At 37.4% G+C, this 27,524-nt stretch overlaps 1 protein-coding gene across 3 annotated transcripts in view; it reads right to left on the reverse strand.

The window, feature by feature from the left end:
* Positions 1-27,524, reverse strand: part of KCNH8 (potassium voltage-gated channel subfamily H member 8) — a 195,882-nt gene that overhangs the window by 29,165 nt on the left and 139,193 nt on the right. For all 3 annotated transcript variants that reach the window (XM_005441818.3, XM_027809082.2, XM_027809083.2), the window contains 4 exons: positions 18,326-18,523; positions 13,607-13,806; positions 11,507-11,756; positions 6,872-7,086 (listed from right to left, as the gene is read on the reverse strand). In XM_005441818.3, the coding sequence (XP_005441875.1) occupies positions 6,872-7,086; positions 11,507-11,756; positions 13,607-13,806; positions 18,326-18,523 (863 nt within the window). The remainder of the gene's footprint in view (positions 1-6,871; positions 7,087-11,506; positions 11,757-13,606; positions 13,807-18,325; positions 18,524-27,524) is intronic.

Below are 27,524 nucleotides of genomic sequence, written 5' to 3' on the forward strand. Positions count from 1 at the left end.
GATGACAAAGCTTGTTCCCAAACTGCTTGTCATTCTTTATAAATCAGAAATTAAGTGCAAAACAGCTGAAGAAGCTGCTGTTTTCTTACCAGTGGTCGTGAGCTTCTACAGCTGCACAAACCTGTTACTTGTTCCACAGAAATACAGAAGTTGAGCTGTTAGTGACACTGTATGAGTGCTGCCTTGGTTGGCGGTAGCGTAATTTATTTCAGGAAGATAGAAGAGTGGGGAGAGAGAGGGGGAAGAAGGAAAAAAAAAAAATTCCAGATGCTCCCAGAAGCATGAGTGAAAAATCCAAGTATCCTGTAAAAATGTGAAAGCACTGAGCAATATTTCACAGCAGCACTGACCGGAGAGTAGTCTCTGCACAGAGGCAGGTAAGAGACCTACTCCAGTGAACACATGCCTTGAAGTTAATTATATATTCACCGTTTTAAAATTATTTTAGGTTTTGATAGTATGAGGAGCACCTTCATTCCTACGCTATAATTACTGAGAAGATGAGAAGTTTGAAAAAATGGAAATACGGTGCCTGACAGGCAGAAGGCACCGAATGCACAGCCATCAGTCACTGGGGGTCTCTAACAGAACAACTGGAATTTGTTCTGTGTTGCTACCAAGTGCACCTGGACTAAAGAGAAAGATAATAAACAGGAATCTAAGGGCGGGGGTGTTTTTCTCTTTTGTTTTCTTTTTTCTTTTTTTTTTTTTTTTTTTTTTAAGAATAATCATGCAGATAAAGTATTAGTCTTCTGTGGCTCTAGGTGATTTGTTCACTTCTAAGTTCCACCTATTGTAATAATTCTTATATAGAAACAAAAATTTGCCATTGATTGGTCTCGTGTTTTGCAGTTTATACCTGCTGTGCCACAGACAATAAACACCAGTGAGTTACATCTGCAGTAACAGTATATGATCTTTTGCCAGACAAGCTAATAACAGAGGTGGGTGCTTAATTGCATGTAGGTTTGTTTAAAAATGACAAGTTTTCCTCCAAGTTATCCAACCCTACCCTAAATGTCAAAGTAGGGCTTTTTAACTTCTCTAAGGTAAGCCATTTCTTTCTAAACAGCTGCTGGGTAATGTGGCAAAATCCTCTTCTCTATTAAAAAGATGGTTGGAATTATTTGGAAAAACTTCTGTGGAAATTACTTATTATGAAAAATATTTTACAACCTGTCATTGTCCTGCAGTGTACAGGTTGAGCTATGATCAGGCTGGAGTGGAGGCATTATGACCAAGTGTAGCAATGTAGTAAGAGTTAGTTGGGAAATTAATTGTTTCAATGCATGGGTTTTATTATAAACACATTGGTAATACCCAAGAAATATAATTTTTGTGGCTCTGAAAGTTAAACACATCAATAAATAATTATGTGACTGAAGTTCCTATCAGGTTTTCTTACAACACTTGCCAAAATTAAAACCAACTATTTTCAAAAACAACATGCTTATTTTTTCTTTAATGTCTATAGAATTGCAATTATGCAGACAAAAAAGGTGCATTAAAAAAATCAGAAATGTCATGCTATTTCCATTGCTGATTCATAATAGAGAATCAAATATGTAACAGATAGCATTCCTTCTGAGTTACTACTCTATCGGAAAACAGCATTCATCAATTCAGCAGATTATATTAGAATGTCTAGAAAAAAACATAGCTAAAGAGGCAAGAATGAACGTATGTCAAATACATAATCCACTAGCTGAAAAACAGACACACTGAAACACAGTGGTTAGGCAGACTTTCAGCTGCATTTTGTGCTTGCAGTCAAAATATTTTTTGGTATCCCTTTTTCTGCCTACAGGAGCAATACCACCAGTTGGCACTAAGAAAGATAAAAAGTTTAGAAATAAATCAATTAAAAAGAAATAAGGTGGATTTACATATATGTGCTTAAAATACTTGTTAAATGCTCAGCTGGAATGAACCAGAAAACTCAGCATATTTGAGATTAGAATTTGTAGACATTTTTCTTCCCAAACTGTTTCTTCTGTTGTATGCTCCAGAGCTTAGAGCTGTTTTCACCTTTTAAGAACAATTGTTTTGGCCTGTTGTCAAGTTTCCCAGTAGAAAATGAGGAGCATCCCTTGTAATTTGTTTGGTATTGATAATAACAAGCTGAGCTTTATCATATTAAAAAGTCCCACAACTCAACCATTAAAATTTAATGAATTCTAAACACCACCCTCTCCAAAGGACAAGAATTAAGTCTTGTTTTATCAGACAATGCCTTTCTGGGGGGAAAAAAAAAAAAATCCTTGTTTTTATTGCTTCTTGGTTGCCTTTTAAAATTTGTCTATTTATTTATTTTGTTATCAGGGAGCCTAGCTAAGATGCAGTAAGACTCAATATTTCCAATTGGAGGAAGAATCTACCTTTTTTTCTTATGCAGTCTTTGTCATTATGTTTCATTTACACTGTGGATGGACTGTATTTTCATTTTAAAGAGAGTAGCTTTTCCTCCTTTGTGGGGAGGGAGAAGACTTGTAAGAGGCAGAATCCTACTTTTAAGGCTACAGAAGGAAAATAGATACTTTTAATTACAAGTCTTGTCTAGATTTTTGAATCTTCATTAATATCTTTTCTTTTCGAAAATTACACATATCGTTAGAGCTCTATTGAATCAAAGATTGTTGCCTGCATGGGTTTTATCTTCCTTTGGGACTTCATTACAGCTTATGGTATGGCACAGGTGTCAAGGAGGCCTCTTGTTCTTTGTATCAGTCTGGCTGCAACTAGTCTTTTTGGTTTTTTTGTGTTGGGGTTTTTTTTGTTAGGTTTTTTTTTGTTTTTAATTAATAATGATGTCTACACTGTAGACACAAGAAATAATCAGAAACTATAAACTGTTACCAAGCCCACAAAGATATTGTGCAAATATTTACCTATTCTGAGTTTCTCATAGGATAATTCAGCATTATGAACATATATTTAGAAAGCAGTAGGAGATAAAATAGCACGTGTTTTCCAGGGCTGGTGGACAGAAAAATCATTTCCAGTTTCTTTCACATAATTACATTATATGCTGTAAGAACATCCTTATGAGTTCTTAGCTTTATCAAATCAGATATCTGACTCTGTTACTGCCTGCTCTATGTGCAAACTGTGATATATAGTGCAAAATTATATAGGTAGGGTGGGGCAGGTGTCAAAATCAACAAACTATTTAATGACTACGACATCATTGTCACAGACCGAGAAAAATTGGTTGAAACACCTGATGGCTGAATTGTTTTAATGTCTCGACTCCAGCTACCAAAAAAATTAGCTTTTTCTAACTGTCCTCCAATAATTCAGTACATTTACAAAAACAGTTATGAGTTTCTTGAGCAGAATACAGCAAAGCAATCCAGGGACAGAATATATACAACCAACAGAAAGACTTTTTTCCTAATTTGTATCTTGCTGTGATGGGAATATGTAGGAAGTTGGCATAATAGCACTGCCAGTGTGCTTGCACACACATTAATGGTTATAGTTGTAAATCACTTAATGATTGCTAGTTTCGGCGCTGTCATGAGAGGCCATTGAAACTTTACCTCCCTGGTTTTCTGTCTTTCTGTTTCTCTGTTACTCATTAGTGGCTGAAATAGTTACATGATTGCCAGTTCCTGTGCTTAAAATCTCCAGAGCTTTTCTCCCAAGATTGCTTGAATGAAACTGCTAATCTTTCTGTAACCAGATAGCTACAGGCTCTACTTGTTACTGGCAAATGTGGTCACAGCTCCTCCTTGTTTTACTGAAAAGTGACATGGCTATGGAAGTCCTGGAGCCTTTTCTACCATTACACCTTACTTGGATTTTGATGAAGATGGAACATATCTTCATATATGCTCTCAGATTTGCAAATGAACCAAGAAAACAAAATTGTAAAGTTTTCCTAGAGATTTCTGTGTGGGTAGGGTAATTACATGATCTAGGGCTAAATATCCAACTTCGACACTCCAGGATCAGGAAACTCCCGATGACTCCTGGCCCTTTTTGGCCCACTTTTAAATAAGTTCAAATCACTTATTAAATTTTATATATAATGAACTGTTCAAACAGCACAAGGAAGGGGAAGACGGATGACCAGCACTGCGTCTTTCTGCAGCCTCACCTTTTCAGTGCTGGCTTAAGGTGTTAGGAAATCTACAACCTAACACAGTTTTGGTGAACTGTGACTGAAAATACAATAATACTTTAAGTCAGTTCTGAAAGGCACTTGGCAAGTCACAGTGGGGAAATTCATGGTATTTCACCCTGCAGTTTGCCTGACCCTAAATACTGACACTGATACATTTTCAGAAACAATGAATTCACATTCAGTCACAAATCTACAGTCATTTAAAACATCCAAGGAAAAAGATAATGATAAACTGACTTATTCAAATTAATCAATCTACTGTTTAACTATGGAAAAGCTCTCCAAACCCAAAATTCCCATAAGGCTGAAGCAGGCACAGACACAAAAGTAAAATCTCCCTGTCTAAGGGACAGAAAAATCAAGATACGGTGTCACAGCTGCCAATCTCTACTGTAGAAACATTCCCAAGAAATAATGCTATATTAAAAAAAAATCCTATTTTCATACTCACAAATTGTGCTTTTGAAAACCTTCTTACACCATTCTGTGAAAGTAAACATCAGATAACTTTCAGACTATTTCTGTCTGCAAATAATAGTCATGAAGATATGGTATTTTCCAGGTGAAGCAGAGCAAGTGGTTGACCAGGCACACTTGCTTCTGACATAGGTATCTTTCCTCATTTGCTGAGCAATCTTTTTGTGCTGATAGAATTTTTGGCCACCTTATTCCTGTTCTTTACCCTTATTGATAAGTAACATTGTTGGTTAAAAAATGAGATGCACATGACCTACATTATTTCTGCTACAAGAGAAATACTAGTGGAGGATTTAGTTAACCTAAGGATGTAGGAGAAAGTGACACTACAATAATCTGTCTTGGGTTCTCCATATTTACCCGTAACACTGGATGCTATTCGGTGTCAGGCTCTTTATTTTTTCCTTTAAGATAATGGACTATGCCATGAAAATACAGTGTGTATTCACAAATGCTGCAAATATTTTCCTCTTTAAAGCAGAATTCTTGGATATGTACTGCATTCCTTTAAAACTCACCCTCCACAGTGAGCGTAAAGAGGTTCTTTTCCTGTCTGTGCACGCACCTTTAAGGCTGGTGTAGGCTCTGCGGACAGCAGAGAGTCTGTATATCATTCAGCCAACTCTAATTGGGAAGAGCTGTCCCTGATTTTACAAAACCTGAATATGTATGCAGCTGAGATGGTGATCCCCAGATTTGTCATTATTCAGAAAAGCACGTAGCAGTACATTGTGGGGGTTCATCAAGGTCCATAACAAAACTGGTGGGGACAATGCAATCAGCTTCAACCTCTATCTTTTCATGCAGTTATACTCCTTTTCAGATTAAGCATTCCTCCCCAAGGAAAATGTGTTGGTTATATAAATCAAAAGAGATGTGTACTCTCTCAGCTGCTGTCTTCAGCAGCAGGAAGTTTAGGGATATTTCGAGAGACAAACAAATGAAATGCCCTGATTATTTTCCTCTCTACAAGTTTGCATTTATATATTTACATCTTTCTACTGCGATTATTTACAGAGCATTGCTGTGGAAACGCTGGTACCAAAATGCACCTATTGAAAAGCTTATGTAGAAATATCAGCCTGTGTATCACATTCATTGGGTGTTTTAGCTGAAAAAGGACCTTGGCTCACTGTTCTTGCATGCGTTAGAGCAGTTTCATCAACCTAGAGGTCACTCAGACCAGCAGCACTCTCAATGGGTGACTACAGCAGGACAGAACTCACCATGAGCTTCTGCACAGAGACACGTATGAGTCGGCAAGAGCAAGGAAGACATGGTGCTGGAGTGACATGCATGCAGGGCATCCATTGACGCTTTTCTTCACACTTTCTAACAGCGAGTGCCTGCCTAAGCTACATGGACGGTAACAGCCACACAGGGCATGGAGATTTTAAGCTCTGCAGCTCTGTGGCATCTGCCCAAACAACCTTTTTTGCTCTTTATGCTTCCTTGGCGTTACATTCATCCCCCATCTTGGTGGTATCCTTGTCCCCAATCATGTGCTCTCAGTGTTACTTCTCTCCATGTGTAAGGAGAAGCACAACACAAAGACAAATGCCTGAACTGTTAAATACCAACCTGAAAGTTTGGCTATCACTATCTTCACACACTCATATGGTTAGTCAGAAAAAGAGAGCTAAAATTCACTATTAAAATTTGCATATATGTTTGCTATACAGTATCAGTAAAAGTACTTTGTTAAGTCTATACTGAAGTCTTTCAGCACTGCTTTATCTGGAATTTCTTGTGGTTGGTTTTTTTTTTCACATTATATTGCTCATTTAAATAAAAAAAAATTACTTGCAGTGTGATGAGAAAAAACTGTTTCTCATTTTGAATGTGTGTGATGACATTCTTAACTACAAATTGGTAATCAATTATCTACGAAATGAATGTTCAGTAGGCTGGCACACGAGATTCTAGAAAAAGTATAGCTAAATACTTTTGTTTGGACACATGCTTTACATAACTGAATTATTTTTAAACATAAGCAAAATTTGACAAAATATTAAAGAAGAATGTTACCTCAGATGATGTTTTCTATGGGAAAACGAGCAGCAGCAAACATACTGATAATAATTTCATCAATTGATAAACAATTCATATAGGTAATGAGTGAATTATCAAACAAATAGAATGAGCGATCCTTTTAATGTTATCTGAGTATTATTTCTTTACTGTGGCAAAATTATGAGAACTAACTTAACTATGTGAAACATCTTAAAGGTAACAATAACTGCAGAGACCTTTAAAGATACTTACATCACTTTCATGGCCTTCTCTTAGGTTGTATGTGAGGTCATGCTGTATGTCTTCAACAAACTTGTGAGCATACTCTGGGTAAAGGTCGAGCACTTCAAAGAGACCTTTGAGGATAATGCATTGGAGGTCACAGTATGTTAGAGCTTTAACGTCTGCATTTGTTTTAATAACTTGATCCCTAATGGATAGGTTTGCGCCGATTAAATCTCCTTTACCTAAAAGAAAATACAAAAATAATTTTCAAAGCATGAATTCTTTACTTCTTTTTTAAATCATACATCTATTTAACATAATTGATACATTTTAAATCCCATTGTTAGAACTACATTGTTTAATTAATAACATTCTAAAGCACCTTTGACCAAAAGCTTTTTTTTTAAAAAAAAAAAAAAAAGTCCTTTTTTGCAGGTGCGATCTTATATGAAATTAATTGGAGGTACAAAGATTAATTTCCAAACAGGTAATGACCTGATTTAAGGGAGCAATCAAGTAAATATGTATCAAATTAAGATTTATACCAGTAATTAATAGCAGGTGCAATTTTGTTTTTCAAGAAATGAACTTTAAGTTTGCTGGGTTTTTTTGAAAAGACAGGTGTTAAGATAGCATTTTAATGACACGATTAAGTGTAGACCATCCATTCATATGACCCTTTTATTTAGAATTTGAGTTGAAACAAATTTTCAATATATGTTAGCTATGGCTTCATAGCTACATTTCATGATGTATCTTAGTTGTATAGGTTATTAATGGATCCGTAGCTCAATGGCATTTCTGTCAATAAAAAGGAATTAATTCTTAAGACATTATATTTTCATTTATGGGCAAGTCTGCCTTAGAATACTGGAAGTGTTAAAAACCACAACTGACCATATATTGAAGAGCACAAAAATTTTGTAACGAAAAGCTTCCATAATCATCTGATCTGAGGTATAAAATCCAAAGAGCAGTCATTGAACAAGATATCTGCCCCAAAAGTTAATGCAGATGGTCTTTGTTAGACCCGGACAGTGGGATAGAGCGCATTCTTAGCAAGTTTATAGGCAATACGAAACTGGTGGGAGTGGTTGACATGCTGAAGGGTGAAGCTGCTGCTCAGGGGAGCCTTGCTAAATGATAAAAAGGTTGTGAGGAACCCCATGAAGTTCAACAAAACCAAATGCCAAGTCCTGCACCTGGTATGGAAAACCTCCTTGCAGCAGTATGGGCTGGGGATGAACAAGCTGGAAAGCAGCTTTTTGGGAAAGAACCTGGGGGTCCTTGTGAACAAGTTGAACGTGAGGCAACAGTGTGCCCCTGCAGCAAAGAAGTCCAAGAACCTCCTGCACAGCATTAGCAAGAGTACAGCCAGCAAGTCCCAGGAAGTCACTCTGTCCCTCTATCATACCACAGCTGGAGTGCTGTGTCCAGTTTGGGGCTTCCCAGAACAAGACAAAATATTGATGTACTAGAATGACTCCAGAAGAGGTTACCAAGATGATCAGGGACTGGAGCACATAATGTACAAAGGCTGAAAAAAACTGGATATTGTTCCGCCTCAAGAGGAGAAGGCAAAGGAAGGATATTATTGCTGACTTTAATAGCCTAACAAAAAAGTGTAAAGAAAACGGAACTAAACTCCTCTTCAGGGTGCAAAGTGCTACAAGATGTACTGGGCACAGTCTGTAACAAAAAAAAATCTGTGATTAGAAATTGGAAATGGAAGTCACCAGGAGGCTGGTTAAACAGTGAGACAGGCTGCCCCGAGAGGCTGTGGAATCACCATCCTTGGAGATGTTAAAAACTTCCCTGGACGTGGGCCTGAGGAAGCTGAGCTAAACTGGCCCTGCTTTAAGTAGATTTAGGTTGGGTGGCTTCCAGAGGTCCCTTCCAATTTTACATTATTCTGAAATTAATAAATAATAAGTGAAGACTGTGAAGTCTGAAAATCCACCCAGTGTGTGATTCCAACTCGCTATCACACAGGAAATGGTGACTTTAAGGGTAAGTTAAACTAAGCAGCCAACCATCCCTGAGGCTGTTTAAGATAATTTTATACTTTAAAATACAACTTGTAATTTTTTCTGTTAACATGGAGCTTTAACAGCTTTCTCAAAAGAGCTTATAAACCCAGCCTAGGGAGGGATTTTCTTTTATGCTAAGAATATACATATATTAATGTTACTTTGGGGTGTCTTAAAAATTACAGTTAGTACAAATGAGAACTTGTACTAGCTTAGGTCAATCTGGGAAAGGTAAATCTGATAGATGACAATAATATTTGTCATTGCTCATCACACGATGTAATGCTTACATAGTAAAATATACAGTAAGCTAAGCAAAAAATCACTTTTATGTTTTACTGTAAATATAAACAATTCTTTGGATTTCTTTGATTATATTAAGCAGAGTGTTGGCAAGGATAATCTATTGCTGACTGCATAAGTATGGACATGGTAAAAAATATTTCAAGTATACCAAAACTGGTTTAAACATCTTAATTAGAAACCTTTTCTAAAATTAGAAATGAGAAACTTTTTTTTTTTCCCAATAAAAATCATGTAGCAAAGGCTGTAGGTAGTAAGTGGAAGTTTCATGTACAATTACTGCAGCAGTGAAATGACTGTACCTTCAATATCAACATTTGTAAGATAAACAGAACCATGTAAGTTATTCTTAGTAGCTTGCTCTTCCTTTTTCATTGGAGAACAAACTTATTTAATATTTATTAATAATTTAATTATTGAATGTTTCAGCAGACACGCCTGTTTGTTAATATATCTATCTGGGATGTGCAGTCAAAGTTATAAATTTCTTATTATTATGGATATATTTTCAATAAGTTATGGCTAATATTTTTTTTAAAAAAAACAAGATGTATGCTCAAACAGTACATAACTGTTATATTAAAACATATTTTTCTATTAAAAATATCCTAATAATATTTAATAAAGATACAAAAAATAGTCTCAAGAGGAACCAAACAGCTGTATTTAATCAGAGCATTTAATTGTATTTGTGATTTATTGCTTGTTAGTGAGAATGGTTCAGTAAAAAAACCCTAATTCACTAAAATTAGGATCATGACAGAGTTATAAAATGGTCTGGGAACCGTAAGTAACCCAGCATTGTCAGGGAAAAACTTGCTTAGATTTACATCACATCAGTAACACGTTTGATGCATTCACCTTTTGCTGGTGTTAATTAGGTTTGAATGATGAAGCTCCCATTCACTGTAGCGAAGAATTATTTTTATGTTTTTGCATTACGCTTTCATTAACTTCTCTCAGAAATCCACTGATCCCTTTCTTATTGTTTTTATAGTCACCATTACACAATGATGCTTTCATTAACATTTTCAGAAGTGCCTGAAAATGGAATCATGAATGAAATAAGCTCCAGCTCTTGACCTCTTGCTATATTTAAGCTTATGAAGTTTATGTTTTTTCTAAGCCATATTTCATAGCTTTGATTTATGTGATCCAATAAAATCCAAGGCATTCTAAAACTTCCTAATTAAAATGAGTGATGGAGTGATGTGGAATGTCCATCTAATGGAATTAGAGAGTTATGAAACAAATAGGACATGTATCACATTTATATTCTAAAAAAAAGACCAATCAAATGCATGCTAGTAAATAAAGGAAATTCAATTACAGAAGACCAGAAGCTTGCATTATCAACAGTCTAGTGCAATCCCACAAAACCGGAAAGAAAGCAAAAAAGGAAATGTTCTTTTTAACTCTGCTTTATCAGAAGATTAAAAGCTATTAAAAAGAATACATTTAAATCTAAGGAGGTATTAAAACAATAATAAAATAATTCTTTACAGAACACTTTATAAACATTAACTCAGACATTGAACCTCTTCAGTAGGCATTAGACCGAGGCCACTCACTGAAATTTACAGATAGAGTTGCTTAACCCTTGGCAAGTCAAAGAAGTCATCTGGCAAACAACTAAATGAAATTTATTAGTACAAAACTTCTGGCCTTTCTCTGTTACAATATAGTCAGATGACCACTGGCAGTATCAGTTAGCTTGAAGAAGTAACTGTTTGGGGACCAGAGACAACAGTGGGGGTTTTTTTCACCACATGGCTGTCCTGCAAGGGGTGTTCATATGCCTATGTCAAAGAATAAGACTTGGACTCAGATTACTTTCTTTCATTTGAGAGCATTAGTGGGAACACTGCCTGGCCACTAACTGTTGTTAAAGATTTAGGAAGTAATAACCAATGTCCTTTGAGGTGTCAGTACTGTCATCAAATTTAGTTGAAAGCAGAAATTTATATCAAAAGCTAGTAAGTACCTCCTGAAATGCAAAGGAGAGAGTAAGTATAAGAAAATCAGGATACAGTATAACTGTGTGTGTATGTACAGATATTTATATTTACACGCAGTACAGAAAAAGGCAGAATACAAGAATGAACAGCTAACACTAGCAATTGAAAGCTCCTTAGGGCAAAACATAAGGAAGTTTTTTTTTAAAAAAAAAATATTAGGGATTTCCATAGAACATGAATAACAGATTAAAATAAAATAAATTATTTCTCATCAGACTACCAGGACACACTAAGCCATCAGTTAGTAGTGAAGGTTTTACTACATTTGAGGACCATTCTTTTTGTTTGAAGCTGATTGATTATGAGCATACCAAGAATTGCCAGGACTGTGCTGTCCTTCAGGACTTCCATGGAACCTGAGCACACAAAGTAGATTGCTTGCAGGGCATCTCCCTGCCGCAGGAGGTATTCCCCAGGAGCACAGAAGGAGGTTTTGATATGCAGAGACAGAGACCTGAGGCAACCACGGCTGGCACACTCGAAAAGGGAGAGCTGCAAAATCTCCTTGTTCAAGTGCATGGTGATATCTGAACGCAGCTCGTCCGGGAAGTCTTTTAAAAGCTGTCCAAAAAAGAGAAAAGTTTAAAATAATTTGCTTCCTCTTTTGCAGAAGTGGGCTGATTTAGTAGTGCTGCCCATGTCATATTGACGCAAAGATTTCCCTTTGATTTTCTTATCCCCTTGATAAGACATGTGCTGTCTCAATAAATCTTTACGCTGATAAACACTGATAAATTCCAGAAAAACATGAGTAAAAACGTGCCTTTATACAAAACCAAGAAAAAAAGTCAACAGTATGCACAATTTAAACTTGTCCAAGTTCTTCTCACCTGTTAGAACACAGTAGGGCGTTCAGGTATATACCACTGCATACAGCGGTAAAACTACTGGAAAAGGAATAACTCAAAAACCCCTAAGTTTTTTCTGAGGGTTTGTTCGGGGAGGTTTTTTGTTTTCTTTTTTTTTTTTTTTTTAAATGAATGAAGACATGGAAACAAGGTGCACGTTCAGCAGAGGAATCTATGGAAACTAAAAGACTATAAGGTCTTCCTATTTCTGCTCGGTCTTAATTTCCAATTAGCATGGCCAACACTTGATGGTATCTGTATATATGTTTTACACAAGATCTGCTGCAGCATGGCAAAATTGAGAGAAGCAACTTCCTGCTCAGACAGACTTCTGAGAATGACATATAACTGCTCAAATTATCTTTCCTTTTGTCAAGGCATCATGAAAAATTCAGGTGTATCTTTTTTAAAAATATGTTTAAGTGGTTTCCAGGTATTACCCCATTGAGGCAAAGTATACTGCCTGCCTATGGGCAGAGCTCTGAACCATGCAAGCTTCAAGCCCACAAGCACGGTTTTGTCTGTAAATTGAAGGGATCTGGCATCTGAGTAATGCAATCAGCCAATACTCGATGGAGTGGGCTTAGACTAAGCAGTTTGCGGATGGGAGGCAAATAATGAAATACTGATGGCAGTCTCTCCAGAGCCTGCTGTTGTAGTGCAGCAGTTGCTCACTTGCAGTGTGACTAAAGGTTCAGCTGAAGGTGATCCTTAACCAAATCTAAGAAAGCTCTGACATTTAAGTATTTTTTGTACCTTTGTAAATCTTACTAGGCTCTTTCTGTTGCTAGGATGCTGTTGAAAATCCCATTCTTTGTGCTGTGCACACTGCAAAAATAGTTTATCGGGAAAATAATGTTCTCAAACCCAAATCCTTCTGCTTATTTCCACATTACCTTTAGAGGCCACTGAGTTTTATAATGACATGTGTAACAAGAACTCTGAAGGGAATGGTTCATTCAAATAACACTCTGGAACAGAGAAGCCATTATTTCTCCCGGAGTATAGTAATACATAACCTAGATAAGTAATTTAAAACAGGCAAGCAAAGACACGACCAGAAATCTGTCTTTTGATTTCACTCATGTGTTAGATCCTGCAATATTTAAAAATCTAAGGAAATGAAAAACATAAAAAAAATCAGGCCAAACCACCTGTTTACAGTGTTGCAAAGAATAAAAGAAAATGGAGGAGGGAATAAAGGGCAGTAAAGAAGTCCCTCCTTTAAAAACCCACCTAATAAACCCAGCAGATCTTTTGTTTAGTGAAAGGCAAACTGCTCACTGGGGTGTTTCTGCTGGCATCATCCAAAAGGTTTCTGATGAAGACCTCTTCAGCATTTAGGCACTACGGAGGATTTTGAAATTTAATGTATGATATGATGTTCTAAACCAGATTGTTCAATAGCATACCCTCTTTAAGCCAGCTTTATTTTTAGGCACGTTATTCTTTATATGTAACTTCACACAAAACACAGCATCACAAATGGGAAGTTACTCCCCCTCCCTTACTCAAAGTCCATAGTCAAAGCCACCAAACATGCAACCTCCCTCGTTTGCTTACCTCATTGGAATCAATTCCGTTATTGACAGACCACGTGGTTTGAAAATATTCAAGCATCCTTTGCTTCAACTGTTGTGGCAGGTGATGGACCCGTATAAAGTCCTTCAGATCCTTGGTTCTTGTGTGATAAAGGGACCATCTGGAGTACATCCTCTGAATTATAGCAGTCACATTGCCAAACACCAAGGCATGCATCAGAGCTAGGGAGGAATTATGTGCAATGTAGGATGACTTGTTGGTCATTAAAACATAACACAGAAAATAAACAGGATCTTTACAGAAAACCAGTTTCCTGATTGAGAGATATAATAAAGCTTTTGAATATAAGACTCCATGAGTAATATACAGTAGTATATATACAGTAGTATTCATATGATTATTCTTTTTTTTTTTTTTTTTTTTTTTGGTGTCACTAGTAGCCATAGTCATGGGACAGGGTAGAAGTACTGATGCTATCTAGTCAGGATACCAAGCAAAAGAATGACCTAGCCAAATTAAGTTCAGTCTAAGGAAAAAATGAAAACAGATAACACATGTAGGCAGGCATGCTCAGGAAGTAATGATAAACTATTAATCAGTATGAAAACTAGACTCAAATGGTCAGTTAGCAAATACACAGAATGTAATAAATTTCAGAGAACTCATATAAAGAAAAACAGTTACTAATAGGGACTATGTGTAGCGGAATGAGATTGCAAACAACATTTAGAAATTTATCATATTCTGGGAAATAAGATGTTAAAAAAAAGACAGAAAAAAACCTTTGTAAAGAAGAAATTCAGATAAAAAAAGATACATTCAAATTGAAAATCTGATTTCTTTTGTTGCTTGAGAAGGTCAAATATAGTGTGAAAATATTTATCAGAAAGTTCTGGCATCCTAAAGTTTGTCTGCAATTAGACACTGGCTTGAGAATAAAAAGACCAGAAGCAAAGCTGAAGAAATGCTTACAGGTACAGGTTGTCTGGGTTTGCCTGTGCAGAAATGTGCTTCCTGATTATCAGTGGGAATAATTACTGCTAGATTGTCTGTCATATGATATTTATCTGAGGTATATAATATACGCATTTACAAATTGTTTATTGAAAAAACTATTAAAGAGCTTGATTATTACTGTTAAGGGACATCTATCTTTATAGCGCTTGGAAGAAAGCAGACAAACTCATCTGAGCGGTAAAGGAATTGGTTTATAAAGAAGACAAACAAGATGTTGACCTTGTATGGCAATTTACAGCAATCCAGTGTGAATAAGGAGAGACAGGGGGAGCAGGAGGAGGAAAGGATGCACTTTAGAGGTTAATAATGTTTTTGGTAGAAATGGACAGAAAATTCTTTGGTTTGGAGTGCTGAAAATTTTTACAGACCAAGTAAAATACAAAGGAAATAATAACAATATCTGTGTCTTTATTGCGAAGGGAGTGCAGAAAAACAGATAAGACATTGCAGTGTGCAAGTTTCACAATATAGTATGCATTCTTGTAGAGTAATCCAATGATATGATGAAGTCAATAGAAGTCCATTAGTAAAAGAAGATAAATGAAAAGCAGAGCAGAAAGAAAAAGATCAGATATGAATTCTAGAAAGAAAAGTAAGCAAAACTGGAAATTTATTTTTAAGAATAATCAGCTGAATCAACTAGGTGTTGTTCCTGGTGATGCAATGAATTGCTAAGTCATGAATGTCAGAAGCCTGGGCAACAAAATGTGAGGGGCTGGTGTATTATGCCAGAAATATGGCACCTAGGGCTGAAACAATTCAGCCAGACATAGCTAAACAGGCTAAAGTGATAGTGTAGCCTCTTTAAGGATGTGATAATCAGTTTAAAAAGTGGGGAAGGATTAAACATTAGGTGGTGCATGGATGCATATGTAAAAATCACATGTGATAGAAGTCTCTCCAAGGTTAGGAGCTGGACAGTGTAGAGATCTCCGTGATGTTATTATAGGCACAAATATCATCAAGAATGTTATTGTTATGGGGGAATCTGATTTTGTGTATGTACCTTGGAAGACAACTGCTACCAATGATCTCAAGCTATTTCTGGCTTCATAGGTATTAGATTTCTTTTATCAAATAGTCACAGACCCACCCTGCTTTCTGTAAGAAATATATTGATCCATTCTCTACAAGCAGGACAAGTTAAAAACTTCTAGGAACAATATTTCATAAAGTGGCCTTAATTTTAATGGATATTCTAAATTACTTTTTTTGTTGCTTAGGGAACAGTGTAGCACCTTGGACCCCAGAAAGGACTGGAGCTACTGCTGGAGCCTCCAGTCTCATAAATACAAAACTGCACATTCTTTGCTTAAAGAACATTGAGAATACAAAACAGCACATGGTATGGTCATGTGCAGGAGGACATATCTAACTAATATTTTACAGATGCTGGGTATCCTATGAATTCTGGTTAAATTTTAGTAAGTAACTTTTCTTGCCAACTTTAAGAAGAAATACTGTACAGAATAAGATGTTTTATCTTCACAATATTACTTGTCTTAAATTGTAATTTCAAATTCATGCAAAACATGAATTAATACCAAGAGGCAGGTGAAAATCAAACAAGAATATTATAAGTTATTTATCTATTAAATTAATACTTTTTTTTCCCTGGCTTCAACTATCTTTAAGATTGTAATAAATTCACTTCCTTCTTTCAATTTGCAGCGACACACATTAAAGAGGTACAGATGAAGTACTGATAAATGTAATCATGCTATCCATTAAACTTGAAGTTTCATAAACTAATGACTTTGTCTAAAAACCCTAAAAAACTTGTATCAATTTCTCTCAAAACATCACTTTCCACTAGTGAATTTTAAAATTAAATATCAGCCAAAACTATACATTGAAACATGTTTTAAGAAATGAAAAGGCATTATGCCCTAAAGTATACAGACTAGTACTTTATTCCTAATAGACTTTTCTGAGGCATACTCACCAGTCTGTGCTGTGTGATGCTAACTCCTTCAAGTTTCTTTGCTCTGCTGATTTTCTTAAATAGCATCTAAAATAAAATTCCTCAAGAAAATACTTGCAAACCAGCCTGCTCTGCCTTCTTGCCTGGATAGATCTTGTCCACTGGACCCTCCCAGATGTAAAGTCATACTTCTACCTGCTTGTCTGTGATTAACATTGCCTTTCAGCTTTCTGTTCCCTCTTACTATATTCAGCCGACTAGTTCTTCACAATTTATTCAGTGCACAAGAATATCAGTTCTACCATTCAACAATATAAGAAATGAACAGAAACTGCAATAACTGGACTATAAGTACAGCACACTTTTATATTCTAATCTATTAAGTTTGTGAAAGCTCTGCTGTACCAAAGTGAATTAAATATTCATCATCGCCTTACACAGCTCTTGATTTCTTTACAGAAATAAAAACTCCTTCCTTCACTCCAACAGAGTTTATGTAATGAAAGCCTCCAAGCACAAAGACCACACTGTATTTTAAAACTATAATTCTATGCTACCAGCAAAAGCAATTAGTGAGCTGCTTGTGTTTTTGGGATATTGTCAAAATCAAAATGATATAATTCTTGGATGATTTATTATATTATTTCCATTCATTTTCAGGACTGGCAAAAATGACAGTAATTCAATGAGTACTTTTTATACCACTCGATGCTACAAATATATAGTTTACAGGTCATTCATTGTGTTTCCTGGCTTTCAAGTGTCAAGTTGCCAATTTATTTTTGCCCAGGAAAATTTATGCTGCAAAGCTGACACCATGCACGCCTTACTGGCTAGCCCTGGAGAAACACCTACTAGTATTTCCAGAACAATTAGGCAAACGGGGCGGGGGGGGAGGGGGGGGGCAGAAGAGGCGGGCAGTACTCTGGTTGTGATTTCCTTTTACCCCTCACTCCCACTGTGAGTTGTCTGCTGTACACACTCTGAAATAGCACAGCTGATTTTTTTTTTTTTTTTTTTTTTTTGTGGAGGAAGATGAAGGTAGAGACCTGCAGGTACTTTGCCTAGTGGCCTTGGAATACCAAGCTCTGCAGCTGCCACCAGCTCGGTGGTTGTGCCCAGGTGCCTCAGCAGAAAGAAGGTAATCATAAATGTGCACATGACTTTCCCCAACAAATACTACTAGGAGTTCCAAATATGACAAAACCGTTGTATTTTCTAATCTGAAGCAGTGATGTGGTAAAATTTACCATGTCTTAGTGGTAAGTGGTGACTTAATGATAATTAAACTGCTTTTTGTTTATGATAGTCACCTACAGCTCACTAAACAGTCCTCCTGGCTCTGTCCTATCTCTGCTGTCTTCTCTCTGGGCCAATCCTTCAGATGAGGATCTGCACTAGCTCACAGCCAGGGTCACTGCTGTGCTAACCACTTGCCCTCACCACCATTCCCAGGGCTGCTGTGGGGACTGAACTGGAGCTGAACCTATTACCTGGCTGAATTAAAAACTGCCTGGCATGTAACCAAAATATGCTGGCACATGGTTGGGCTCTACTCACTGACAGTAGTGTGTTTGCATTTTACTGGGTGACAACTGTCTTTTGTTGCCACAAGTGATTGAAACCTTAGAAATATGTCTGCTTAAGAGAGTTATTTCCTTCTTTTGCCATTTTAAATTAAAATTTCTGTTGTGGCTTGTCTTATTTTTAAAGAAACTCTAACAAAATTTCACCTCTTATTTTACTTGTCCCTACCCTTCCCCAAAACATTTTATATGATACTTAGCATTTGTACATACCCCCAATCAGCATTGTGCAAATGGAGAAGATCTTTTCGGCATCGGTATTGGCTGAGACATTTCCAAACCCAACACTGGTGAGGCTGCTGAGAGTGAAATATAGGGCAGCTATATAGGCACTTCTGATTGATGGGCCCCCTAGTGTGTTGTTCTCATAGTAAGGAGACTCAATACGTTTCCCTAGCTCATGAAGCCAACCTGAAAAACAAAGCATAAAAAGAACTTCTAAGGAATACCGACGCCATGAAATCTACACGTTCTATAGAACAAAATAATTCTAACAGCCCCCCCCCCCCCCCCGATAATTATTTAGAAGACACTGCATTCTTCACACAATTCCAAGAATAAAAAGATCATTAAACTGTAGGAATTTATACAGCACGTTAAGTATTGTCTCTCTGGAGTATTTATTTTTATGCATGATTATGAACTGTATTTCTGTATGGAAATCAAGTGGCTTTGAATCGCATATTACAGGTCTAATTAGATAATTCATAAAATCCATTAAGGCACTGAAAAGAAAAAATCATCACCCAATAACACTGCAGCAAGAATGCAACATCGATTTGATTCTTTCCATTAATTAATACTTGGAAAGCTTTTTGAGATTCTAAGATTAAATTTTTATAATAATAATTACATATTTAGAGCTTTTTACATGTTTCTTTTTGCAGTAGAAAATATTCAAACAACTAAACATAACTTACAAACCTAAATTAATTTTCAAAAGATGCTTTGGCAAGTTTTTTCTAAATTGTTCATTTAATCTTTCCTTTCATTTTGCTAAATGACTCTTATGTGTGCTAGAGAAAGTAGAATTAGCTACTGCCTCATAGATATTTAAAAAACAACAACAAACCACAACAAACCACCAAAGCAACCAACCAGGGAAAAGTATGCAGTTCTTTTGGAAAACAACCAACCTAAATGAATTGCATAAACACAATGCTTCAAAAAAATCCAGATAGGAAAAAAAAAAAATAAAAATCAATTTGTGTGCCCAGTTTTGCCTGTTAATCAGTTTGCTTGGAAGATTAGGAATCTTTCCTGGATATTCAGGGAGAGCTCCAAAACAAAATATTCCTGGCAGGCAGTTTTATTTCAGAAAAATTGGTTGGGGGTCCCCCTGTTGTAAGCTGAGACCTGACAGGCTGAATCACCTCCTGAAGTTTATTCTCTCTCCAGTGAGCATCCATTTCTTAATTTTGGATCAATCCAAGTATGAACCGGGGGAAATCCCCTTGTAAAGTATATCTGCAAAAGTAGGGGGCAGATTTGAAGTATCTGCCCCAGCACCTCCAAGTTGGGGAAAATGTCTGTAAGAATTTACCACTTACAGCAGACTTGTTGAGCCATGGCTGCTACCATCCTCAGCTCCATACTCTCTGGCATGCTTTTCTACAAGTAAAGCTAAGCCAGAAGGTCTGGGTGATGACAGCATAAGGTTCAGCCATAACCCTGCTGACCCGCTCTGTGCAGGCCAGTGAATTTAATCAGAAGCATAAATGAAAGCACTCTGCATTCTTGTAAGATGGCAGAACTGAGTGGGCTGGTTCACCTTGCCAACAGACAAGGAAGCATAGGAAAACTGCTTTGATTTTGCCTTGATAGAAAGTATTAATCAGTTGAGGCTATTTTATGTTTGTGGCTCCCAATTATTTAAAATGGGAAAGAAAAGCAAAACTGAAAAAAAGGTCACTGAACTGATCCAAGTCCTCTGTGCACTACTGTTTTCCTGAGATTACACTACACTTCCCCAACAATAATATGGCCCTTTGTACAGCAGATTTCATTGCTATGCTTGTGATAGGGAGCGTAATCAGACACGTTAAAGAATAATGAACAAAAACCCAAGAAAATCCCTGGCAGACAGTAGACAGAGTTTAAAAATATCTATCTAAACCTAATGTAAAGAAATACAATCATAAAATTCAGCTTCAAGTTTTAAAAGTATTCTAGTCTTTGGAAGAACTGCAAAACTGAAACAAGTTATTTAAAATAACTGTAACTGATCTGTGAATACTGAAATAATGCCTCTTTGGATAAAATCTCTTTCCTGGAAGTGTTCTAAAAGTCACTGATTCTTGGCCTCTGTATTCCCATTTTTCTGCCTTTTGTTATCTGAATGAATTTCACATTCACTGTTCCTAGTGGTCATATTGCATCTGATTGCAAGTTTCTCCACCTCAGTTTCAGCTGCGCCGCCCCCCCCCCCCCCCCCAATTACTAAGTTTAACTATTGTAACTTTATATGAAACATTACGGGCCTCACTTTCAGACTAATACATTTTCAGTGCTATCAAGAAAAGATGGATGACTCCATTATTTAACTGACAGACATATGTGAACTGGTTTCTCCTTTACAGCACACTTTATGTTCAAGGTTACCAAGCAAAACACCAAACCCTATTGAAACATCATTGTTCCTAAAGAATGCATCACTACTAGCAAAGGCAAGGTACTAAAATAAACACCTATATTGTATCAAAGAGTAGCATTCCCTATAACAGCACAGAATCACAGGTTGGTCGGGGCTGGAAGGCACCTCTGGAGACCACCTAGCCCAAGCCCCTGCTGAAGCAGGCTCACCCAGAGCAGGTTGCACAGCATCGCGCCCAGGTGGGTTTGAATGTCTCCAGAGAAGGAGACTCCACAGCCTCCCCGGGCAGCCTGTGCCAGGGCTCCGCCACCCTCCAAGTAAAGAGCTTTTTCCTCATATTCAGCTGGAACTTCCCGTGTTGCAGTTTGTGCCCGTTGCCCCTGGTCCTGTCGCTGGGCACCACTGGAAGGAGCCCGGCCCCGTCCTCCTGCCACCCACCCTTAAGGTGTTGGTACGCACGGGTGAGACCCCCCTCGGCCTTCTCCAGCTACACAGCCCCAGCTCTGCCAGCCTCTCCTCACCAGGGAGGTGCTCCAGGCCCCTCACCAGCTCCGCAGCCCCCGCTGGGCCCTCCCCAGCAGCTCCCCGTCTCCCGTGACTGGGGAGCCCAGCGCTGGGCCCAGCACTTCCGATGGGCCTCACCAGCCCGAGCAGAGGGGCAGGATCAGCTCCCTGCACCCGCTGGCCACGCTGCCCCTAACGCGCCCCAGGCTCCCACCCGCCTTCTCGGCCACAGGGCCACCGCTGGCCCGCGGGCAACCGGCTGTCCCCCAGCACCGCCCGGCCCTTCCCCGCAGAGCTGCCCCCCAGCAGCCCACCCCCAGCCTGTGCCGGTGCAGGGGCTGTCCCTCCCCAGGGCAGGACCCCGCGCTGGCCTGTACTGTATCTATATCTCTAATATAATTATACTAACAAAATACAAACACAATATTAGCATTTTACAGTTGCTAACAAGCAATTCTGGCTGAGACACCATTATCTGAAATGATTTCAGCACTCTTTGCCCAGTTCTGTGACATAACTGGGGGTCAGACAAACGTTCTTAATCAGTAAGATGAATGGCTTATCACTGAGCTACAACAGTAGCAGCTAGCAATTATCAGCAGTTGTTAACAAAAACTGCCCACTATACAATGAAAAGCTATTAGGTAACTTTCTTTAGAGATGTACCATGAGACTTGGAACAGATTATGTGTATCTGAAAGTGAAAACCCAATAAATACATTGCTCTGATTTGTAGATAAAGCCATATTTACAGCTTTTCATTTCTGTGTTCACTGTTAGAGACAATCCTAATCAGGACCTTTTGAAGAAATTATATACGATGAGGTTTCAGCCAAAGTACATAAAATGCTGCAAGATTTCCAGATCAACTACACTTCTCAGATTTTTCTTAATAGCACTACTTTTTTTTTTTTTTTTCATTTGGAATTAAATACAAGATACTGTTGGCTGTAAATACTTTCATTATACAATGGAAATAGTCCTGGGTTAACGACTGACTAATTACTTTTTCTTTTTTGGTTCCTGTAGCTAACAGCTCTCAGCAGATTCTTCAGCAAACTTGAGTAATTAATTTCTACCCTCAGGGAAGAAAAGAAAAATAAATATACCTTCTAGTCAGAGGGAGTTTCCTTGAATTTAGCGTTATGAATCTTGTCTGGTTCTGAATTAGCATTATCTGCATATAGCTCTGTGACTTTGAAAACATTTTAAAGCACCGATTAGCATAATTAAGAGGAAGATTTTTCAAAGGGAATAAGAGCACTCAAGTAATCAAGTCCCATCAGAAAAGTCAGTACGAATTGGATATCAAGCTCCATTAGGCTACTTTGAAAATTGCTGGAAGAAGCTGTATTGAGTTTCATTTACCTGTATCTGGGAAGTGCTCAAGTACCAGCAGAAACATAAACAAGCGTTTAAGCATCCATTGATGACATACTTTATAACCAGATGTAAAACACATTATCTCATTTACTGGACATCCAGAAACTCAGTCTTCCCTTGATTTGGTGCTTGCACTGCACTGAGCAAGTACATCACTCCCCATAATTTGCTGATTCATTCTATACATCTATTTAGATTTTCCTTACACACCAGACGCTTAACATACCAAAATCCTGTTTGGTATTTCAACAGCTTAGAACACAGTTTCATTTTCTTTATTCTATAAAATGACAAACATTTTTTTCTAGTGAAAAAGTAGGCCAAAACTGGTTTATTCTGCACTACTGTGTCAGGAAGTGCAAAGATGTAAGGATGAGGAGTAACTCTCAGAGCATCCCTGAATGCCTAGAAGCAGGAATAGTTCGCCAGTAGACCAGTGCTGATGATGTTAGAAGAGAAAGGGTGGGACAAAGGCCAGCCTTCTCTGAGCTGTGGTTCTGTATCATATTCAGGGCCTTAAGTATTCCTCGGGGAGATGTGAAGGTAGAAAAGCCTATCTGATCCCGCATCATCACCTTTTTGTTTTTAAAGAGTATTTGAAACTCGTGTAGGCCCAGACCACACTTGGCTCTTTTACACCGGTGAGGAAAGACTGTAATCAATGATACGCTGATAGAAGGGAAAGAGAAGATGTATTGAGTAATGATGGGGCAAACTAAAGGAAGCTGTCAAACATGGGTTATCTTTAAGGGCTATGTGTTATGCTGTTATGTTTTTCTGACTCAGCTGAAAAACTCTGGAGCTCTAAATGAAAGCACAAAAGATGGCAATGGCTTTATTACATGCCACATCTTCTTTATACTTCTCTGAAACCTAGAACTGTACCTTATGAAATACCAAGCAATGCAAAACCATCTAAACCCAAACAAAACCTAGAAATACTGGAGAAAAAAAGACAAAAACATGTAAATAAGTCACCAAACACTGTAAATAAAAATAAATATCCTGAACTGGAGCACATGCAGCCTTCTAATATAAATAGATTATAACTTTTAACACAGATTCTCTGTGTTTTATGCCTACTAATGTATGTTGTAGTGAACAGTTTAGGGTTATTAAGAAAAAGATAAAATCTATACAAGAGCAATTAGATCCTTCATCACTGCAATGCATTTTTAAATGAAAATCACCATATGCCCTGAGAGCTGTGTTGGCTCCCACTGCAGCAGTCCCTGGTCACTGCTGACAGCTCCTCATTTCAGATCTAGAGTCAGACAATAAGAAGCTGTATGTTGGCATGGGAAATCACACCACCCTTTCATTACATAGCTGCACACTCCAATTTGCAAATGATCATCTCATATTTCCATTTTAAATGGGGGAGAACTGTAGCAAAGGTCTCACTGATCTCAATGAAGCCAAGATTTTAGTTCCTCTCTCTCTCTCTCTCTCTCTCTCTCTCTCCCCCCCGTGTTTTCTTGAAATATTAACCTCTAAGAAATAAAGCTTAGGGCAAAACAATTGCTTAGGTAGAAGTAGATGAATACCCTTATTTTTAGGTAAAAGCACTTATGATTATAGTCTTATCTCTGTGAGATAGATTTTACATGTCCAAATTACTTCTATCAACTGTCCATGTTGCTGCTTCAGAATGTATCATAGTTAAAGAGCACTTGAGGAGGGGGGACCAGAGCTAACATTATACTTGAGGTAAGATGTTACCATCATTTTGTATAACAGTATAATGAATATGTTTACCTCATCAAGCCCTAATTATCATTCATTAGACATTAAAATATTAGCTTTGCTTTTAAGATTGCTTCCAAAGAAATTTGAAGTTACTCTCTAGTTGTTTCTGACTGATACAACGCATTCTTAATTTAGAGGTATATAAGAAAACTATCTACTTCTAGCGTGCACGACTCTGCATTAGTGAATAATCATTGCCTCTGTTCTCATGGTGATTACTCATTTAAGGTATTCAAGTTCTCCTCAAGATCCCTAAAGCCTTTTTTATCCCTGTCTAGTCAAAAGGGTTTTGACATCTGATTTTTTTCCTGCTAAAACATTTGCATTCCACCCCCCCCCCAGACTATTAATACACTAAACAGCACCATTCCTGCTACGTAAACCTGTGCAACATTGCTGTCACCCTTTCATTGTCACGAAACCTGATCATTTGTTTACACATTTGATTTATGATGGAATTTTGCCTGTCATGTTAGGAGAGGCTCCCAGGTACCAGAGCAGATGGTTTAAGGATCAAAGACCCCTAGAGATGACAGGAACAATCATGTTTTCAACCACTGCTTCTGGAGGACTGTAAATGTGGTAGACCTTATTGTATCAGGTCACAAATAAAACATGAACCAGACTTTTCTTTCACACAGATTAGAAAAAATATGTGCTAAAAATGAAAAAACCCACAATCATATAGCTTGCGAACTCTTCCCAGATACAGGAAAATGAAACTCAATACAGGTGTCATACATCTGCAGGTTCTAAGAATGTGAAAATCCAGCTCCACCATGTGTGCCTGCATGGCATAATTGCACAGTAGTAAAAGACAAGACATGATTTTATGCTCTTTTCAAAATTAAGATAATAAGTAAATGTATGTGTAAGAGGAAACCTGAGGTGCATATGTACGATGTGTCAACAAGTACAGGCTACAAAGGAACAGCTCTGGCTAGAGGCTATATTTGAAGAAGATAATTAGCTGGCATTCAAAAAAAAAAAGAAAGAAGTGGCAGTACATGAAGTTTAGACTAGAAAGACTTCAGTATTAGTACACCAGACATAAGCATAATGGCTGCATGAAAATGAGGAACCATTAGCATTAATGTACTCCCCTTGGTCTTTATTTTGTTAACACACGTTCCTGCAAACAATAGACACCTAAAATGAGAAAGAAAACAAATACAGTAAAGACATTAACATTTTTTCTCAAGCACTGAAGCTGCTGGAAAATATTAAAGCTACTCCCAAAATAATTTAGTCTAAAAATGGGTTTTCTTATTTTTGCATTGTAAAATATGGCCCTTAATGGAGTGTATTCTTTAGTATGATGGATTTAATTATATTTTTTTTTCCTTAAGCAAGAAAGACACACAACATGGGTATCAATGAGACTTACAATGCAACTGAACTAAAGGAACATCTACTGCAGTCAAATCCACATAGTCAGATTTTGTGGAGAGAAATTCTTGACATGACACATAAAAGAAATGCATTTAACTTGGACTGTGAAATGTAGTTTTATCTCAGCTGCCTGCGGCTGGAGTCCTTGTGGTAGGGGCACACAGAACCACTCAGGGCTGCCCTCTGTGACTCTGGGACCAGAGCTCAGGCACCAGCCATGCCACCTGGGAATGGCCACGTATGAAGCAAGTATCAGGATTAGTGCTTCAGATCTATGGATGGCAGAGGTATCTACTCTCCACAGTTTTCATAGCATCGCCTTTCTCTTTCCTTTGTGACACGATAACTGTATATTTTTAAATCTAATTTATGTCTGGTTTAATATTTTCCCCCTTTTTTCTTTGTCTGGGTCACAATCTTTGGTACCATTCTAGTGCATTCATTGCACCATCTTATGCAGATAATGAGGAGTGAACTATGTTAACCTTGTACGAGCAGATTATACTTAACCTCTGGGCTCAGTGAACTTTTAAGAGCCAACAGAAGTGAGGCACGTGGATATTGACATGATGGAAACTACAGAACATTTTCTACATATACAAATAAAAGTTTATACACTTTTGCTTGATGAATGCCCACATTACAGACAATAAAACCCAGAAGAAATCCCTTTAACATCTAATCAAAGAGGAAAAAAAATACCCTTTTCTGTAAAGTACTCCATGTCTTTTTCTATTAAGTAGATAAAATCTTTAGAGGGGGGAGGACAAATTTTATAAGAAGATTTCATGCTTCAGATCTGTGTTGTTCATCTATTTAAAGCTTAACACATAAACCAGAATAAAGCTTTCATTCATTTAAGTGCTATACATAAAATTTAAGCCTCCATGGGAAATAATTAACAGCATATTTTGGGGAGCTTGCAAACAATGGCAATGACAAGAAAAGTAATATTTTAAAGTAAAAAGAATAATAGTTGAGTTTCAAAACCATGCCCTTCTCAGAAACAAACCTTGATGAGACAACTCTCCAAAATTGTAAATGAGGATTCATGAGCAACAAATTTTAGGGTCAGTGTCATATTAGAAGTTAAGTGGACACTCAGAATGGATAGATTCAATAAAAATGCCATTTGACTTCCATTGCAGAGAAACTGGATAGAATTTTTATTACATCTCTTCCCAAATTAACGAATTAAGTAAGAGATGGGCATGAGCCAAAATCCAAGGCATAAACATGCTCCTAACAATGCTGAGATCTGGGCCATATCTTCGCATCTAGTCAATTTCTTTATTATGAATCAAATTAAAAAATCACCATTTGAACATGTCAGATAAAATTGTAAACCTCTGCCAGACTTTGGAAATTCTACCACTGATCTTTGAGCATTTGTAACATCATCCAGAGAAAGTTTGAACTTCAACACAGTGCAGTCAGACAAAAATTCAAGGTCCCTGTATGCCTCACTGCTCCATGAGGCTTGCACACTCAAGATACACCAAGCTCTGCAGCCAAAGGCATGTAGGTGCAATGGTTACCTTCATATCAGGTTCCTTTTGAATGCCTGCCCTAAATGATGCAGTACCTTTCACAGATACATTGACTGGTGTTCTTCTTGGGCACTGATCCAGAAGAAACTGTATCTTTCCCTAGACCCTTAAAGGAAGGTTTTAACTAGCTAAAGACATACAGTGAGATAGATGTTATAAAGACTTTTAAAACCCAAAGAGTTTTACAAACTAAAAAAATTCCTTTTGGTTAAAGCGTTTTTAGATACAAGGTTAACCTTTG

This window comes from Falco cherrug, chromosome 4 (genome assembly GCF_023634085.1).
Source record: "Falco cherrug isolate bFalChe1 chromosome 4, bFalChe1.pri, whole genome shotgun sequence".
NCBI classification, from domain to species: domain Eukaryota; kingdom Metazoa; phylum Chordata; class Aves; order Falconiformes; family Falconidae; genus Falco; species Falco cherrug.